The sequence below is a fragment of the Bombina bombina genome, chromosome 7 (genome assembly GCF_027579735.1).
Source record: "Bombina bombina isolate aBomBom1 chromosome 7, aBomBom1.pri, whole genome shotgun sequence".
Lineage (NCBI taxonomy): Eukaryota > Metazoa > Chordata > Amphibia > Anura > Bombinatoridae > Bombina > Bombina bombina.
This window is the reverse complement of record NC_069505.1, coordinates 375,153,363-375,173,627: the sequence shown is the minus strand read 5'-3', so window position 1 is coordinate 375,173,627 and position 20,265 is coordinate 375,153,363. Positions and strand designations below refer to the sequence as shown.

The window sequence follows — 20,265 nt, the reverse complement described above, 5'->3', positions numbered from 1 at the left end:
GTGAGCTGTGATTCTTTCAGGAGGCTGCCGTCCGGCAGTCTCATAAGCCAATCGGATAATGCTTTTAAGCCAAAAAGAGAGAGAGGTAGAAGTTGCTTTTTGACCTCTCCTTTTACCAGAATAAACAACAAACAAAGAAGATGTTTGTCTGAAATCCTTAGTAGCTTCTAAGTAAAATTTTAGAGCACGAACTACATCCAAATTGTGCAATAAACGTTCCTTCTTTGAAACTGGATTAGGACACAAAGAAGGCACGACTATCTCCTGGTTAATATTTTTGTTAGAAACAACTTTCGGAAGAAAACCAGGTTTAGTACGCAAAACCACCTTATCTGCATGGAACACCAGATATGGAGGAGAACACTGCAGAGCAGATAACTCTGAAAGTCTTCTTGCAGAAGAAATTGCAACCAAAAACAAAACTTTCCAAGATAATAACTTTATATCAACGGAATGTAGGGGTTCAAACGGAATCCCCTGAAGAACTGAAAGAACTAGATTGAGACTCCAGGGAGGAGTCAAAGGTTTGTAAACAGGCTTGATTCTAACCAGAGCCTGAACAAAAGCTTGAACGTCTGGCACAGCCGCCAGCTTTTTGTGAAGTAAAACAGATAAAGCAGAAATCTGTCCCTTCAAAGAACTTGCAGATAATCCTTTCTCCAAACCCTCTTGAAGAAAGGATAGAATCCTAGGAATTTTAATCTTGTTCCATGGGAATCCTTTAGATTCACACCAACAGATATATTTTTTCCATATTTTATGGTAGATTTTTCTAGTTACAGGCTTTCTAGCCTGAACAAGAGTATCAATGACAGAATCTGAGAACCCTCGCTTTGATAAAATCAAGCGTTCAATCTCCAAGCAGTCAGTTGGAGTGAGGCCAGATTCGGATGTTCGAACGGACCTTGAACAAGAAGGTCCTGTCTCAGAGGTAGCTTCCATGGTGGAGCCGATGACATATTCACCAGGTCTGCATACCAAGTCCTGCGTGGCCACGCAGGAGCTATCAAGATCACCGATACCCTCTCCTGTTTGATCCTGGCTACCAGCCTGGGAATGAGAGGAAACGGTGGGAACACATAAGCTAGGTTGAAGGTCCAAGGTGCTACTAGTGCATCCACTAGAGCCGCCTTGGGATCCCTGGATCTGGACCCGTAGCAAGGAACCTTGAAGTTCTGGCGAGACGCCATCAGATCCATGTCTGGGATGCCCCATAATTGAGTTATTTGGGCAAAGATTTCCGGATGGAGTTCCCACTCCCCCGGATGAAATGTCTGACGACTCAGAAAATCCGCTTCCCAATTTTCCACTCCTGGGATGTGGATTGCAGACAAGTGGCAGGAGTGAGTCTCCGCCCATTGAATTATTTTGGTCACTTCTTCCATCGCCAGGGAACTCCTTGTTCCCCCCTGATGGTTGATATACGCAACAGTCGTCATGTTGTCTGATTGAAACCTTATGAATTTGGCCTTTGCTAGCTGAGGCCAAGCCTTGAGAGCATTGAATATCGCTCTCAGTTCCAGAATGTTTATCGGTAGAAGAGATTCTTCCCGAGACCAAAGACCCTGAGCTTTCAGGGGTTCCCAGACCGCGCCCCAGCCCACCAGACTGGCGTCGGTCGTGACAATGACCCACTCTGGTCTGCGGAAGCTCATCCCTTGTGACAGGTTGTCCAGGGTCAGCCACCAACGGAGTGAATCTCTGGTCCTCTGATCTACTTGTATCGTCGGAGACAAGTCTGTATAATCCTCATTCCACTGTCTGAGCATGCACAGTTGTAATGGTCTTAGATGAATTCGCGCAAAAGGAACTATGTCCATTGCCGCAACCATCAAACCTATTACTTCCATGCACTGCGCTATGGAAGGAAGAAGAACAGAATGAAGTACTTGGCAAGAGCTTAGAAGTTTTGATTTTCTGGCCTCTGTCAGAAAAATCTTCATTTCTAAGGAGTCTATTATTGTTCCCAAGAAGGGGACTCTTGTTGACGGAGATAGAGAACTTTTCTCTACGTTCACTTTCCACCCGTGAGATCTGAGAAAGGCTAGGACAATGTCCGTATGAGCCTTTGCTTGTGGCAGAGACGACGCTTGAATCAGAATGTCGTCCAAGTAAGGTACTACTGCAATGCCCCTCGGTCTTAGCACCGCTAGAAGGGACCCTAGTACCTTTGTGAAAATTCTTGGGGCAGTGGCTAATCCGAATGGAAGTGCCACAAACTGGTAATGTTTGTCCAGAAAGGCGAACCTTAGGAACTGATGATGTTCCTTGTGGATAGGAATATGTAGATACGCATCCTTTAAGTCCACCGTGGTCATGAATTGACCTTCCTGGATGGTAGGAAGAATTGTTCGAATGGTTTCCATTTTGAACGATGGAACCCTGAGAAATTTGTTTAAGATCTTGAGATCCAAGATTGGTCTGAATGTTCCCTCTTTTTTGGGAACTATGAACAGATTGGAGTAGAATCCCATCCCTTGTTCTTTTAATGGAACAGGATGAATCACTCCCATTTTTAACAGGTCTTCTACACAATGTAAGAATGCCTGTTTTTTTATGTGGTCTGAAGACAATTGAGACCTGTGGAACCTTCCCCTTGGGGGTAGCTCCTTGAATTCCAGAAGATAACCTTGGGAGACTATTTCTAGGGCCCAAGGATCCAGAACATCTCTTGCCCATGCCTGAGCGAAGAGAGAAAGTCTGCCCCCCACCAGATCCGGTCCCGGATCGGGGGTCAACATCTCATGCTGTCTTTGTAGCAGTGGCAGGGGTTTCTTGGCCTGCTTACCTTTGTTCCAGCCTTGCATTGGCCTCCAGGCTGGCTTGGCTTGAGACGTATTACCCTCTTGCTTAGAGGGTGTAGAACTTGAGGCTGGTCCGTTCCTGCGAAAGGGACAAAAATTAGGTTTATTTTTAGCCTTGAAAGACCTATCCTGAGGAAGGGCATGGCCCTTTCCCCCAGTGATATCTGAAATAATCTCTTTCAAGTCAGGGCCAAACAGCGTTTTCCCCTTGAAAGGAATATTAAGCAATTTGTTCTTGGATGACGCATCTGCTGACCAAGACTTTAGCCAAAGCGCTCTGCGCGCCACAATAGCAAACCCTGAATTTTTCGCCGCTAATCTAGCTAATTGCAGGGTAGCGTCTAGAGTAAAAGAGTTAGCCAATTTAAGAGCACGAATTCTGTCCATAATCTCCTCATAAGAGGTATCTTTATCTAGCGACTTTTCTAGTTCATCACACCAGAAACACGCTGCTGTAGTAACAGGAACAATGCATGAAATTGGCTGTAGAAGGTAACCTTGCTGAACAAACATCTTTTTAAGCAAACCTTCTAACTTTTTATCCATAGGATCTTTGAAAGCACAACTATCTTCTATAGGGATAGTAGTGCGTTTGTTTAAAGTAGAGACCGCCCCCTCGACCTTAGGGACTGTCTGCCATAAGTCCTTTCTGGGGTCGACTATAGGAAACAATTTCTTAAATATAGGGGGAGGGACAAAAGGTATGCCGGGCCTTTCCCATTCTTTGTTTACAATATCCGCCACCCGCTTGGGTATAGGAAAAGCTTCGGGGGGCACCGGGACCTCTAGGAACTTGTCCATCTTACATAATTTCTCTGGAATGACCAAATTGTCACAATCATCTAGAGTAGATAACACCTCCTTAAGCAGAGCGCGGAGATGTTCCAATTTAAATTTGAACGTAATAACATCAGGTTCAGCTTGTTGAGAAATTTTTCCTGAATCTGAAATTTCTCCCTCAGACAAAACCTCCCTGGCCCCTTCAGACTGGTGTAAGGGCATGTCAGAACCATTATCATCGGCGCCCTCATGCTCTTCAGTATCTAAAACAGAGCAGTCGCGCTTTCGCTGATAAGTGGGCATTTTGGCTAAAATGTTTTTAATAGAATTATCCATTACAGCCGTTAATTGTTGCATAGTAAGAAGAATTGGCGCACTAGATGTACTAGGGGCCTCTTGTGTGGGCAAGACTGGTGTAGACACATAAGGGGATGATGCAGTACCATGCTTACTCCCCTCACTAGAGGAATCATCTTGGGCATCATTTTCACTATCACATGCATCACATCTATTTAAATGAGAAGGAACCTTGGCTTCCTGACATACAGAACATAGTCTATCTGATGGTTCAGACATGTTAAACAGGCATAAACTTGATAACAAAGTACAAAAAACGTTTTAAAATAAAACCGTTACTGTCACTTTAAATTTTAAACTGAACACACTTTATTACTGAATATGCGAAAAAGTATGAAGGAATAGTCCAAAATTCATCAAAATTTCACCACAGTGTCATAAAGCCTTAAAAGTATTGCACACCAAATTTGAAAGTTTTAACTCTTAAAATAACGGAACCGGAGCCGTTCTTACATTTAACCCCTATACAGTCACCAAAAAACTCTAAGCCATCTCCGTGGAGATGTTGCCTGTACAACGGCAAAGAGAATGACTGGGGAAGGCGGAGCCTAGGGGGGATCATGTGACCAGCTTTGCTGGGCTCTTTGCCATTTCCTGTTGGGGAAGAGAATATCCCACAAGTAAGGATGACGCCGTGGACCGGACACACCTATGTTGGAGAAAGAGAGAACTCTTCTGTTCGTTCACCTTCCATCCATGCGACCTTAGAAATGCCAGTACTAACTCTGTATGAGACTTGGCAGTTTGAAAGCTTGAAGCTTGTATCAGAATGTCGTCTAGGTACGGAGCTACCGAAATTCCTCGCGGTCTTAGTACCGCCAGAAGAGCACCCAGAACCTTTGTGAAGATACTTGGAGCCGTAGCCAATCCGAATGGAAGAGCTACAAACTGGTAATGCCTGTCTAGAAAGGCAAACCTTAGATACCGGTAATGATCTTTGTGAATCGGTATGTGAAGGTAAGCATCTTTTAAATCCACTGTGGTCATGTACTGACCCTCTTGGATCATGGGTAAAATTGTCCGAATAGTCTCCATTTTGAACGATGGAACTCTTAGGAATTTGTTTAGGATCTTTAAATCCAGGATTGGCCTGAAAGTTCCCTCTTTTTTGGGAACCACAAACAGATTTGAGTAAAACCCTTGTCCCTGTTCCGACCGTGGAACTGGATGGATTACTCCCATTAATAAAAGCTCTTGTACGCAGCGTAGAAACGCCTCTTTCTTTGTTTGGTTTGTTGGCAACCTTGACAGATGAAATCTCTCTCTTGGGGGAGAGTATTTGAAGTCCAGAAGGTATCCCTGAGATATTATCTCTAGCGCCCAGGGATCCTGGACATCTCTTGCCCAAGCCTGGGCGAAGAGAGACAGTCTGCCCCCCACTAGATCCGTTCCCGGATCGGGGGCCCTCAATTCATGCTGTTTTAGGGGCAGCAGCAGGTTTCCTGGCCTGCTTGCCCTTGTTCCAGGACTGGTTAGGTCTCCAGCCTTGTCTGTAGCGAGCAACAGATCCTTCCTGTTTTGGAGCAGAGGAAGTTGATGCTGCTCCTGCTTTGAAATTCCGAAAGGAACGAAAATTAGACTGTCTAGCCTTAGGTTTGGCTCTGTCTTGAGGCAGGGCATGGCCTTTACCTCCTGTAATGTCAGCGATAATTTCTTTCAATCCGGGCCCGAATAAGGTCTGCCCTTTGAAAGGTATATTAAGTAATTTAGACTTAGAAGTAACGTCAGCTGACCAGGATTTTAGCCACAGTGCTCTGCGCGCCTGAATGGCGAATCCGGAATTCTTAGCCGTAAGTTTAGTTAAATGTACTACGGCATCTGAAATAAATGAGTTAGCTAATTTAAGAGCTTTAAGCTTGTGTGTAATCTCATCTAATGGAGCTGATTCAAGTGTCTCTTCCAGAGACTCAAACCAAAATGCTGCTGCAGCCGTGACAGGCGCAATGCATGCAAGGGGTTGCAATATAAAACCTTGTTGAACAAACATTTTCTTAAGGTAACCCTCTAACTTTTTATCCATTGGATCTGAAAAGGCACAGCTATCCTCCACCGGGATAGTGGTACGCTTAGCTAAAGTAGAAACTGCTCCTTCCACCTTAGGGACCGTTTGCCATAAGTCCCGTGTGGTGGTGTCTATTGGAAACATCTTTCTAAATATCGGAGGGGGTGAGAACGGCACACCGGGTCTATCCCACTCCTTAGTAACAATTTCAGTGAGTCTCTTAGGTATAGGAAAAACGTCAGTACTCGACGGTACCGCAAAATATTTATCCAACCTACACATTTTCTCTGGTATTGCAACTGTGTTACAATCATTCAGAGCCGCTAACACCTCCCCTAGTAATACACGGAGGTTTTCCAGCTTAAATTTAAAATTTGAAATATCTGAATCCAATCTGTTTGGATCAGAACCGTCAGCTGCAGAATGAAGCTCTCCGTCCTCATGTTCTGCAAGTTGTGACGCAGTATCTGACATGGCCCTAGCATTATCAGCGCACTCTGTTCTCACCCCAGAGTGATCACGCTTACCTCTTAGTTCTGGTAATTTAGCCAAAACTTCAGTCATAACAGTAGCCATATCCTGTAATGTGATTTGTAATGGCCGCCCAGATGTACTCGGCGCCACAATATCACGCACCTCCCGAGCGGGAGATGCAGGTACTGTCACGTGAGGCGAGTTAGTCGGCATAACTCTCCCCTCGTTGTTTGGTGAAATGTGTTCAATTTGTACAGATTGACTTTTATTTAAAGTAGCATCAATGCAGTTAGTACATAAATTTCTATTGGGCTCCACTTTGGCATTAGCACATATAGCACAGATGTCTTCCTCTGAATCAGACATGTTTAACACACTAGCAAATAAACTAGCAACTTGGAAATACTTTTCAAGTAATTTACTATGATATGAAAACGTACTGTGCCTATAAGAAGCACAGAAAGAGTTATGACAGTTGAAAGTTAATAAACTGAAAAGGTTATAGCATCAAATCTTTGTAAAAAACACAATTTTAGCAAAGGCTTGTTCCCATTAGCAAAGGATAACTAACCCTGATAGCAGAAAAAAAGTTACAGAAATAAACGTTTTTTATCACAGTCAACTACAATCTCACAGCTCTGCTGTGAGTGATTACCTCCCTCAAAACAAGTTTTGAAGACCCCTGAGTTCTGTAGAGATGAACCGGATCATGCAGGAAATACAATGAGCTTCTGACTGAATTTTTTGATGCGTAGCAAAAGCGCCAAAAAAGGCCCCTCCCCCTCACACACAACAGTGAGAGAGATCAGTAAACTGTCATAAATTAAATAAAACAACTGCCAAGTGGAAAAAAATAGTGCCCAAAACATTTTATTCACCCAGTACCTCAGACAATGAAAAGATTTTACATGCCAGCAAAAAACGTTTAACATAAATTAAGAGTTATTAAAAAGCCTGTTGCCAGTCCCTGCAAATTAGGCTAAAGTCTTATGCACACAGTATAATTCCAGTGAAGTGCCATTCCCCAGAATACTGAAGTGTAAAATATACATACATGACAGCCTGATACCAGATGCTTCTACTGCATTTAAGGCTGAGTTTACATTATATCGGTATGGCAGAATTTTCTCATCAATTCCATTGTCAGAAAATAATAAGCTGCTACATACCTCTTTGCAGATTAATCTGCCCGCTGTCCCCTGATCTGAAGTTTACCTCTCCTCAGATGGCCGAGAAACAGCAATATGATCTTAACTACGCCGGCTAAAATCATAGTAAAAACTCAGGTAGATTCTTCTTCAAATTCTACCAGAGAAGGAATAACACACTCCGGTGCTATTATAAAATAACAAACTTTTGATTGAAGGTATAAAACTAAGTATAATCACCATAGTCCTCTCACACATCCTATCTAGTCGTTGGGTGCAAGAGAATGACTGGGGGTGACGTAGAGGGGAGGAGCTATATGGCAGCTCTGCTGGGTGAATCCTCTTGCACTTCCTGTTGGGGAGGAGTAATATCCCAGAAGTAATGATGACCCGTGGACTGATCACACTTAACAGGAGAAAAATGTGTTTCATGTCCCTTTAAAGGGACAGTCAACACCAGATTTGTTGTTGTTTAAAAAGAAAGATAACCCCTTTATTACTCATTCCCCAGTTTTGCATAACCAACACAGTTATAATAATAAATGTTTTACTTCTGTAATTACCTTGTATCTAAGCCTCTGCAGACTGCCCCCTTATTTCAGTTCTTTTGACAGACTTGCATTTTAGCCAATCAGTGCTCACTCCTAGGTCACTTCACGTGCATGAGCTCAATGTTATCTATATGAAACACTTGAACTAATGACCTCTAGTGGTCAAAATGCATTCAGATTAGAGGCAGTCTTCAAGGTCTAAGAAATTAGCATATGAACCTCTTAGGTTTAGCTTTCAACTAAGAATACCAAGAGAACAAAGCAAAATTGCTGATAAAAGTAAATTGGGAAGTTGATTAAAATGACATGCCCTATTTAAATCATTAAAGTTTTTTTTTTAACTTGACTGTCCCTTTAAAAAAAGTTAGATTTAGTGTTAAGGATATTAATTTCCCATAGATGACAGTAGCCATGGCTTTTTTCTTTTACAATAGTGTGTTTCTTAAACTTTGGAAAAAACAAACTATGTTTTTAAAAATGAAAGGCTTTTTAACATTATATATATAGTAAAAATAGATAGATAGATAGATATATAGATAGATAGCCGCTACAAGTTTACACTGTACTAACAATGTGGTAGGATTGCTGAAAAGGCTACAAGCCATTATTTTCTATGAAAGCCACATCACCACTTGTCTGTACACAGAGGGTCAGCCCACTTTTTTATAACATTTCACCCCGTGTATGGATCACCGCAAGACTGAAAACAGAATTTATGTTTACCTGATAAATTACTTTCTCCAACGGTGTGTCCGGTCCACGGCGTCATCCTTACTTGTGGGATATTCTCTTCCCCAACAGGAAATGGCAAAGAGCCCAGCAAAGCTGGTCACATGATCTCTCCTAGGCTCCGCCTACCCCAGTCATTCGACCGACGTTAAGGAGGAATATTTGCATAGGAGAAACCATATGTTACCGTGGTGACTGTAGTTAAAGAAAATAAATTATCAGACCTGATTAAAAAAACCAGGGCGGGCCGTGGACCGGACACACCGTTGGAGAAAGTAATTTATCAGGTAAACATAAATTCTGTTTTCTCCAACATAGGTGTGTCCGGTCCACGGCGTCATCCTTACTTGTGGGAACCAATACCAAAGCTTTAGGACACGGATGAAGGGAGGGAGCAAATCAGGTCACCTAAATGGAAGGCACCACGGCTTGCAAAACCTTTCTCCCAAAAATAGCCTCAGAAGAAGCAAAAGTATCAAATTTGTAAAATTTAGAAAAAGTGTGCAGTGAAGACCAAGTCGCTGCCTTACATATCTGATCAACAGAAGCCTCGTTCTTGAAGGCCCATGTGGAAGCCACAGCCCTAGTGGAGTGAGCTGTGATTCTTTCAGGAGGCTGCCGTCCGGCAGTCTCATAAGTCAATCGGATAATGCTTTTAATCCAGAAGGAGAGAGAGGTAGAAGTTGCTTTTTGACCTCTCCGTTTACCAGAATAAACAACAAACAAAGACAAAGTTTGTCTGAAAACCTTAGTAGCTGCTAAGTAAAATTTGAGAGCACGAACTACATCCAAATTGTGCAACAAACGTTCCTTCTTTGAAACTGGATTAGGACACAAAGAAGGCACAACTATCTCCTGGTTAATGTCTTTGTTAGAAACAACTTTTGGAAGAAAACCAGGTTTAGTACGCAAAACCACCTTATCTGCATGGAACACCAGATAAGGAGAAGAACACTGCAGAGCAGATAATTCTGAAACTCTTCTAGCAGAAGAAATTGCAACCAAAAACAAAACTTTCCAAGATAATAACTTAATATCAACGGAATGTAAGGGTTCAAACGGAACCCCCTGAAGAACTGAAAGAACTAGGTTGAGACTCCAAGGAGGAGTCAAAATTTTGTAAACAGGCTTGATTCTAACCAGAGCCTGAACAAAGGCTAGAACATCTGGCACAGCTGCCAGCTTTTTGTGAAGTAACACAGACAAGGCAGAAATCTGTCCCATCAAGGAACTTGCAGATAATCCTTTTTCCAATCCTTCTCGAAGGAAGGATAGACTCTTAGGAATCTTAACCTTGTCCCAAGGGAATCCTGCAGATTCACACCAACAGATATACCAAATTATGTGGTAATTTTCTGGTTACAGGCTTTCAGGCCTGAACAAGAGTATTAATAACAGAATCTGAGAACCCTCGCTTTGATAAGATCAAGCGTTCAATCTCCAAGCAGTCAGCTGGAGTGGGTCGAACGGACCTAGAACAAGAAGGTCTCGTCTCAAAGGTAGCTTCCATGGTGGAGCCGATGACATATTCACCAGATCTGCATACCAAGTCCTGCGTGGCCACGCAGGAGCTATCAAAATCACCGACGCCCTCTCCTGATTGATCCTGGCTACCAGCCTGGGGATGAGAGGAAACGGCGGGAACACATAAGCTAGTTTGAAGGTCCAAGGTGCTACTAGTGCATCCACTAGAGCCGCCTTGGGATCCCTGGATCTGTACCCGTAGTAAGGAACTCTGAAGTTCTGACGAGAGGCCATCAGATCCATGTCTGGAATGCCCCACGGTTGAGTGACTTGGGCAAAGATTTCCGGATGGAGTTCCCACTCCCCCGGATGCAATGTCTGACGACTCAGAAAATCCGCTTCCCAATTTTCCACTCCTGGGATGTGGATAGCAGACAGGTGGCAGGAGTGAGACTCCGCCCATAGAATGATTTTGGTCACTTCTTCCATCGCTAGGGAACTCCTTGTTCCCCCCTGATGGTTGATGTATGAACTTGGCCCTCGCTAGCTGAGGCCAAGCTTTGAGAGCATTGAATATCGCTCTCAGTTCCAGAATATTTATCGGTAGAAGAGATTCTACCCGAGACCAAAGACCCTGAGCTTTCAGGGATCCCCAGACCGCGCCCCAGCCCATCAGACTGGCGTCGGTCGTGACAATGACCCACTCTGGTCTGCGGAAGGTCATCCCTTGTGACAGGTTGTCCAGGGACAGCCACCAACGGAATGAGTCTCTGGTCCTCTGATTTACTTGTATCTTCGGAGACAAGTCTGAATAGTCCCCATTCCACTGACTGAGCAGGAACAGTTGTAATGGTCTTAGATGAATGCGCACAAAAGGAACTATGTCCATTGCCGCTACCATCAAACCTATCACTTCCATGCACTGCGCTATGGAAGGAAGAGGAACGGAATGAAGTATCCGACAAGAGTCTAGAAGTTTTGTTTTTCTGGCTTCTGTCAGAAAAATCCTCATTTCTAAGGAGTCTATTATAGTTCCCAAGAAGGGAACCCTCGTTGACGGAGATAGAGAACTCTTTTCCACGTTCACTTTCCATCCGTGAGATCTGAGAAAGGCCAGGACAATGTCCGTGTGAGCCTTTACTTGAGGAAGGGACGACGCTCGAATCAGAATGTCGTCCAAGTAAGGTACTACAGCAATGCCCCTTGGTCTTAGCACCGCCAGAAGGGACCCTAGTACCTATGAGAAAATCCTAGGAGCAGTGGCTAATCCGAAAGAAAACGCCACGAACTGGAAATGCTTGTCCAGGAATTCAAACCTTAGGAACCGATGATGTTCCTTGTGGATAGGAATATGTAGATACGCATCCTTGAAATCCACCTTGGTCATGAATTGACCTTCCTGGATGGAAGGAAGAAGTGTTCGAATGGTTTCCATCTTGAACGATGGAACCTTGAGAAACTTGTTCAAGATCTTGAGATCTAAGATTGGTCTGAACGTTCCCTCTTTTTTGGGAACTATGAACAGATTGGAGTAGAACCCCATCCCTTGTTCTCCTAATGGAACGGGATGAATCACTCCCATTTTTAGCAGGTCTTCTACCCAATGTAAGAATGCCTGTCTTCTTATGTGGTCTGAAGACAACTGAGACCTGTGGAACCTCCCCCTTGGAGGAAGCCCCTTGAACTCCAGAGAATAACCTTGGGAGACTATTTCTAGCGCCCAAGGGTCCAGAACATCTCTTGCCCCAGCCTGAGCGAAGAGAGAGAGTCTGCCCCCCACCAGATCCGGTCCCGGATCGGGGGCCCGCATTTCATGCTGTCTTGGTAGCAGTGGCAGGTTTCCTGGCCTGCTTTCCTTTGTTCCAGCCTTGCATAGGTCTCCAGGCTGGATTGGCTTGAGAAGTATTACCTTCCTGCTTAGAGGACGTAGCCCTTGGGGCTGATCCGTTTCTGCGAAAGGGACGAAACTTAGGTTTATTTTTGGTCTTGAAAAGACCTATCCTGAGGAAGGGCGTGGCCCTTGCCCCCAGTGATATCAGAGATAATCTCTTTCAAGTCAGGGCCAAAGAGTGTTTTCCCCTTGAAAGGAATGTCAAGCAATTTGTTCTTGGAAGACGCATCCGCTGCCCAAGATTTTAACCAAAGCGCTCTGCGCCACAATAGCAAACCCAGAATTTTTTCGCCGCTAACCTAGCCAATTGCAAGGTGGCGTCTAGGGTGAAAGAATTAGCCAATTTAAGAGCACGAATTCTGTCCATAATCTCCTCATAAGAAGAAGAATTACTAATAATCGCCTTTCCTAGCTCATCAAACTAGAAACACGCGGCTGCAGTGACAGGGACAATGCATGCAATTGGTTGTAGAAGGGAACCTTGCTGAACAAACATCTTTAGCAGACCTTCTAATTTTTTATCCATAGGATCTTGGAAAGCACAACTATCTTCTATGGGTATAGTGGCGCGCTTGTGTAGAGTAGAAACCGCCCCCTCGACCTTGGGGACTGTCTGCCATCAGTCCTTTCTGGTGTCGACTATAGGAAAACAATTTTATAAATATGGGGGGAGGTACTAAAGGTATACCGGGCCTGTCCCATTCTGTACTAACAATGTACGCCACCCGCTTGGATATAGGAAAAGCTTCGGGGGGCCCCGGGGCCTCTAAGAACTTTTCCATTTTACATAGTGGTTCTGGAATGACCAGATAATCACAATCATCCAAATTGGATAACACCTCCTTAAGCAGAGCGCGGAGATGTTCCAACTTAAATTTAAAAGTAATCACATCAGGTTCAGCTTGTTGAGAAATGTTTCCTGAATCTGAAATTTCTCCCTCAGACAAAACCTCCCTGGCCCCCTCAGACTGGTGTAGGGGCCCTTCAGAAACCATATCATCAGCGTTCTCATGCTCTACAGAATTTTCTAAAACAGAGCAGTCGCGCTTTCACTGATAAGTGGGCATATTGGCTAAAATGTTTTTGATAGAATTATCCATTACAGCCGTTAAATGTTGCATAGTAAGGAGTATTGGCGCACTAGATGTACTAGGGGCCTCCTGTATGGGCAAGACTGGTGTAGACGAAGGAGGGGATGATGCAGTACCATGCTTACTCCCCTCACTTGAGGAATCATCTTGGGCATCATTTTTACTAAATTTTTTTATGACATAAAATACATATAGTTAAATGAGAAGGAACCTTGGTTTCCCCACAGTCAGAACACAATCTATCTGGTAGTTCAGACATGTTAAACAGGCATAAACTTGATAACAAAGCACAAAAAACGTTTTAAAATAAAACCGTTACTGTCACTTTAAATTTTAAACTAAACACACTTTATTACTGCAATTGCGAAAAAGTATGAAGGAATTGTTCAAAATTCACCAAAATTTCACCACAGTGTCTTAAAGCCTTAAAAGTATTGCACACCAAATTTGGAAGCTTTAACCCTTAAAATAACGGAACCGGAGCCGTTTTTATATTTAACCCCTTTACAGTCCCTGGAATCTGCTTTGCTGAGACCCAACCAAGCCCAAAGGGGAATACGATACCAAATGATGCCTTCAGAAAGACCTTTCTATGTATCAGAGCTCCACACACATGCAGCTGCATGCCATGCTGTCCTCAAAAACAAGTGCGCCATACCGGCGCGAAAATGAGGCTCTGACTATGATTAGGGAAAGCCCCTAAAGAATAAGGTGTCAAAAACAGTGCCTGCCGATATAATCATATCAAAATACCCAGAATAAATGATTCCTCTGTGTTAATAATGAATCGATTTAGCCCAGAAAAAGTCTACAGTCTTAATAAGCCCTTGTGAAGCCCTTATTTACTATCTTAATAAACATGGCTTACCGGATCCCATAGGGAAAATGACAGCTTCCAGCATTACATCGTCTTGTTAGAATGTGTCATACCTCAAGCAGTAAGAGACTGCACACTGTTCCCCCAACTGAAGTTAATTGCTCTCAACAGTCCTGTGTGGAACAGCCATGGATTTTAGTTACGGTGCTAAAATCATTTTCCTCATACAAACAGAAATCTTCATCTCTTTTCTGTTTCTGAGTAAATAGTACATACCAGCACTATTTTAAAATAACAAACTCTTGATTGAATAATAAAAACTACAGTTAAACACTAAAAAACTCTAAGCCATCTCCGTGGAGATGTTGCCTGTACAACGGCAAAGAGAATGACTGGGGTAGGCGGAGCCTAGGAGGGATCATGTGACCAGCTTTGCTGGGCTCTTTGCCATTTCCTGTTGGGGAAGAGAATATCCCACAAGTAAGGATGACGCCGTGGACCGGACACACCTATGTTGGAGAAATAAGCGTTTCTTACAGACCTGACAATCTTTCGAACATTGGGCCCTAAGTGTAATTGTGTTGTCTTGTTGACTTTGTAAAATATATCCGGAATGAAATTGGATGAAAAGCAGCCGATAATTACCTTGGTTTGGTGTAACCTGTGGAAGCTGGATTTCAAATATAAGACTGTGCTTAATGTCTCTTTCCCCTTGCAAAGTTCTGTCTCTAAAGCAGATTATTTCAACAGATTGCAGGCGGCTACCCCTGCAGAAAAAAATGTTACAATTATATAGGTGATGCAAGCAAATCAAAAATGAACAAACAGCTTCACCTTAAAGGGATATAAAACAGTGTTCTAGTGCTTTAAAAATATATGTTAAATCAAAGTAAACATAAAAAGAAACAGATTGTGTTAAAAAAAAACACAATAGCAAAAAACTTTGAGAACTTCTCAGTGCACTGCATGTAGCTAGATAATGGAATAGACATGCTGTTAACTTAAAGGGACAGTGTTTATTGTTTGAAAAGATAGATAATCCCTTTATTACCCATTCCACAGTTTTGCATAACAGTTATATTAATACACTTTTTACCTCTGTGATTACCTTGTATCTAAGCCTCTGCAAACTGCCCCCTTATTTCAGTTCTTTTGAAAGACTTGCATTTTAGCCAATCAGTGCAGACTCAAATAACTCCACAGGATTGAGCACAATGTTATCTTTATGGCATGAACGAGCACTGTCTGGCTATGAAAAGCTGATAAAATGCACTGAGATAAGAGGTGGCCTGCAGAGGCTTAGAAACACTCAGAAATGTAATGTTTAAAGTGAAGGTACATTTTGACGAATTAGTGCCCAGTTTTTAATAATCATATTAAAAACAAGGGCACTTTAATTAATCAATTTCAAGTGTTTTCTTTAAAAACTTACCTTTTAATCCTGAAAGCTACTCCATCGATTCCCCCGGGGGTCAGAAGCCTCTGCTTACGTCAGAAATGACGACCCGTGAAGAGGACTTGCAACAGGCGTAGGAAGCGCTGCAGCGGCTCTCAGGATTAGAAGGTACGTTTTTGAAGAAAACCCATGAAATGTCAATTTTGATGAATTAAAGTGCCCTTGTTTTTAATAGGATTATTAAAAACTGTGCACTAATCCATCAAAATTGACCTTTACTTTAAAGGTTATAAAAGTATATAAATATAACAATGTTGACATTGGAAAGCCAAGGAATGTGTCGTAAAGGCGTTATCTATCTTTTTTAACAATACACAAATCAAGTATACTGTCCCTTTATGTTGCATTCTGCCTCTTGTGAGAATGGGCAAGGAACTGACTTTCTGTTTCTCTAGCATTCACTGAATACTAAACCAGCTCATGTTACTCTAGAAGATGTATCATATCAAGCTAGAAATGCCTTCCTGTACAGACTCCTGCTCCTAACCAGACCATGTTACTCTAGAAGATTTATCATGTCAAGCTAGATATGTCTTCCTGTAGAGCCTCCAGCTCCTAACAAGCTCATGTTACTCTATAAGATTTATCATTTCAAGCTAGATATGCCTTCCTGTAGAGACTCCTGCTCCTAATCAGCTCACATTACTCTAGAAGATGTAAGACATCAAGCTAGATATGCCTTCTTGTTGAGACCCCTGTTCTTAACCAGCTCATGTTACTCTAGAAGATTTATCATATCACGCTAGATATGCTTTCCTTTAGTGCCTCCAGCTCCTAACCAGCTCATGTTACTCTAGAAGATTTAACATGTCAAGCTAGATATGCCTTCCTGTAGAGCCTCCAACTCCTAACCAGCTCAAGTTACTCTAGAAGATTTAAGACATCAAGCTAGCTATACCATTCTGTAAAGCCTTCATCCCCTTGTGGAACTGTGACAGGAAGTATTAGACACTGCACAAATCAAGATAAAAAATAAAGAAAAATTCAAATTATTTTAAAACGATGAATAATACATAATACATTAATTCCTATTAAAGGGACTGTCTACTTGATTTTTTTATTGTTTAAAGCGACAGATAACATCTTTATTGTACAGTCCCCAGCTTTGCATAAACAACATTGTTATATTATTATACTTTATAATCTCTAAGATTGCCTATTTCTAAGCCCCAGCAGGCTGCCCTTATTTTCTCAGTGCTTTTTAAATCTTGAACAGTCGCTAAACAGTGCTAGTTCAGGTGTGCCCTATAGATACCATTGTGCTCACTCCCATAAAAAATAATAGTTATGCAAGAACCAGCACTGATTGGCTAAAATGCAAAATTCTAAATAAGATAAGGGGGCAGTCTGCAGAGGCTTAGATACAAGGTAATCATAGAGGTAAAAAGTATATAACTATAACTGTGTTGGTTAAGCAAAACTATGAAATGGGTAATAAAAGGATTATCTATCTATTATCCCTTTAAATGGACAGTATACACTCATTTTCATATAACTGCATGTAATAGACACTACTATAAAGAATAAGATGCACAGATACTGATATAAAAATCCAGTATAAAACTGTTTAAAAACTTACTTAAAGCTCTCAGTTTAGTTGAAAAGGTAGCTGGAAAGCCCACTGCAAGTGGGAAATAAGACACCCCCCCTCCCCCTTCTTTTGCATATGAAAAGACCCTTTACACAAACAGGAGCAAGCTGGAGAAGGTAGCTGACGGTATTCAAATAAAACTTTGGGGCTTGGTTAGGAGTCTGAAAATCTGAGCAATGTTATTTAAAAATAAGCAAAACTATACATTAAAAAAAAAAAAAAAAAAAACTTTATGGGCTTTATAAATAGATCATCTACAAAACATTTATGCAAAGAAAAAATGAGTGTATAATACATAAAAGAAACAGGCTGTTTTATATCCCTTTAAACTAAAACATCTGATATTTATACCAGTGACTAACTATGTTCTATTTTACTTTCAGTGTAATACTAAGGGGAACGTGGGCACTCATCAAATCTACTAATGTAAAGATTATAGAGAACTGAGTTCCATTTTAAAAGATAAAAAAAGGATCAATTTAAACAAATGTATGAAATGGTAAAATTTAAGTACAGGATACAAAGGCATAAAAGGACCATAATATTATTGTGTGAAAGGTGACAGAATGAGACAGCTGAATATTTCCAGGGATAAAAAGGTCAATATTGAAATGTGCATGGTTGTATTTCAGTTTGATATAAAAGCATTTTTGCAATATACGGTACATACATGAGCAAAAATGTATCTAGTTAAAGTTATCACTGGTTTTCAGTGTCATATACATATGCCATGGGGGCCTATGAACCAGTATTCAAACCCCACATCTAGATAGTCAGCAATGGTTTGTATGACACAAATTAAAGGAATAGGAAAGACAAAAAAACTTGCTTGATTCAGACAGAGCAGGTCATTTTAAGACACTTTTAATTTCGAATGTGCTTCGTTCTCTTGGGGGCCGATTTATTAATGTTCGCCCCACATCGATAAATGCTGACAGCATACGCTGTCGGCATTTATCATTGCACAAGCATTTTGTGTGAAATGCTTGTGCAATGCCGTCCCTGCACATTTGCGGCCAATCGTCTACTAGCAGGGGGTGTCAATCATGTCCTCAGAGGTGGCGGACGAGTTAAGGAGCAGCGGTCTTAAGGCCGCTGCTTCTTAACTTACGTTGCTGGTGACCCTGCAGGCTCGCACGGAAACAGCTGCATTCGCAGCTACATAAATCGGCCCTGAGGTATCCCTTGTTGAAAACTAATACACACATATCCTACACTAGTGGGAGCTAGCTGCTGATCGGTGCCTGCACACATTTGTCTCTTGTGATTGGCTAACTAGATGTGTCTAGCTGCCAGTAGTGCACTGCTGTTTCTTCAGCAAAGGATAACAAGAGAATGAAGCAAATTTAACAATAGAAGTAAATTGGAAAGTTGTTTAAATTGTATGCTATATCTGAATCATGAAAGAGAATGTTGGGGTTTCCTGTCCCTTTAAGTCTTTACAGGCACAATACACACCACCAGCTCACTGAGCATAAATACAGGTGCACAGGCCCTCACAGCATATGTGTGTATGCCACTAGCAAACAGTAATAACTTTTGGAAGTAGCAATTTTGCTAATGGAAGAAGATTGTAAAAAATGCTTTTATTAAAAACTGAAATGCACCAATGCAAGTTTACATTTTTCTACCCCTTTAATAACACATCAAACATTTTTTATGTTATGGCACAGCCAACTCAGAGACTCTATGGGGGACTAAATTAGAAGAGGATTTGGAGGGCAGTGGAAAACACAGGGGAACGGGGTGGATAAAAATCAATGATTTATAAAACATTACATTAAAAAAATAAGATTTTTCTTTAATTTAAAGGGACAGTCTACACCAGAATTGTTATTGTTTTAAAAGATAGATAATCCCTTTATTACCCATTCCCCAGTTTTGCATAACCAACACTGTTATAATAATACACTTTTTACCTCTGTGATTACCTTGTATCTAAGCCTCTGCAGACTGCCCCCTTATATCAGTGCTTTTGACAGACATACAGTTTAGCCAACCAGTGCAGACTCCAAATAACTCAACGGGAGTGAGCACAATGTTATCTATATAACACACATGAACTAGTACTGTCTAACTGTGAAAAACTTTCAAAATGCTCTGAGCTATGAGGTGGTTTTCAATGGTTTAGAAATCAGTTTGAGCCTACCTAGGTTTAGCTTTTCAAAAACACCACCAAGGGAACAAAGCAAATTTAATGATAAAAGTCAATTTGAAAGTTCTTTTAAATGGCATGCTCTATCTGAATCATGAAAGTTTAATTTTGACTAGACTGTCCCTTTAAATCAGATTTTTTTTTTATTTCAATCTGATTTTTTTTATTTCAGTATATTTATAAAAAAAAAATCTATCTAAATATAGTTTCTATTTAAGGTACAGTATAATCCAATAAGGATTAGTTTTTAATTATGTAGCATGAGGCTGTATATTCATGGCTGTAGAGTTTTGGTAAATTAATTCTATTAATCCATTCACAATGTCATGCTCTCCCAGAGCCCAGAAGCATTTATTCTGTCTGCAAATTATCAAATATTCTTGGTTGTGTAGTTCTCAAAACTATGAATTTGTGTCTGCAGAAATAACATGCCCCTTCTTCACAGCAAAAATGTTAGAAAATAAACATACGCCGTTGAGGAGACCTTAAAAGGACATAAAACCATATTTTTCTCTCATGATTCAGACACAGCATACAGTTTTCAGATTTTAGATTTACTTCTTTCATCAAATTTGCTTTATTCTCTTGATATCCTTTGTTGAAGGAAAGCAATGCTCTACTGGAAGCTAGGTGAACTTATTGGATGAACCAATGACAAGCAGCTAGGTCACAGTCATGCATTGCTTCTGAACCTACCTATCTATGCTTTTCAACAATGGATACCAAGAGAAAGAAGCAAATGAGATAATCAAAGAAAATGGGAAAGTTGTTTAACATTGCATGTCCTATTTGAATCATGAAAGTTTAATTTTGACTTTACTGTCTCCGTAAGGCCATTGCTACTGCTCATCTCACCTAGATTACGAGTGTTGCGCTAACTGCAGCGCACGTGCGATATCGGTATATATAAATGCTATTTAATAACATAAGGACTGTTGAGGCTAGAATTGCTGAA

The 20,265-nt window shown here is 41.4% G+C and overlaps 1 protein-coding gene across 2 annotated transcripts in view; it reads right to left on the bottom strand.

Annotated features, from left to right (window-relative positions):
• The window catches only part of ATG7 (autophagy related 7), a 582,165-nt gene that overhangs the window by 354,313 nt on the left and 207,587 nt on the right, over nucleotides 1–20,265 (bottom strand). For both annotated transcript variants that reach the window (XM_053721092.1, XM_053721093.1), the window contains one exon: nucleotides 14,754–14,875. In XM_053721092.1, the coding sequence (XP_053577067.1) occupies nucleotides 14,754–14,875 (122 nt within the window). The remainder of the gene's footprint in view (nucleotides 1–14,753; nucleotides 14,876–20,265) is intronic.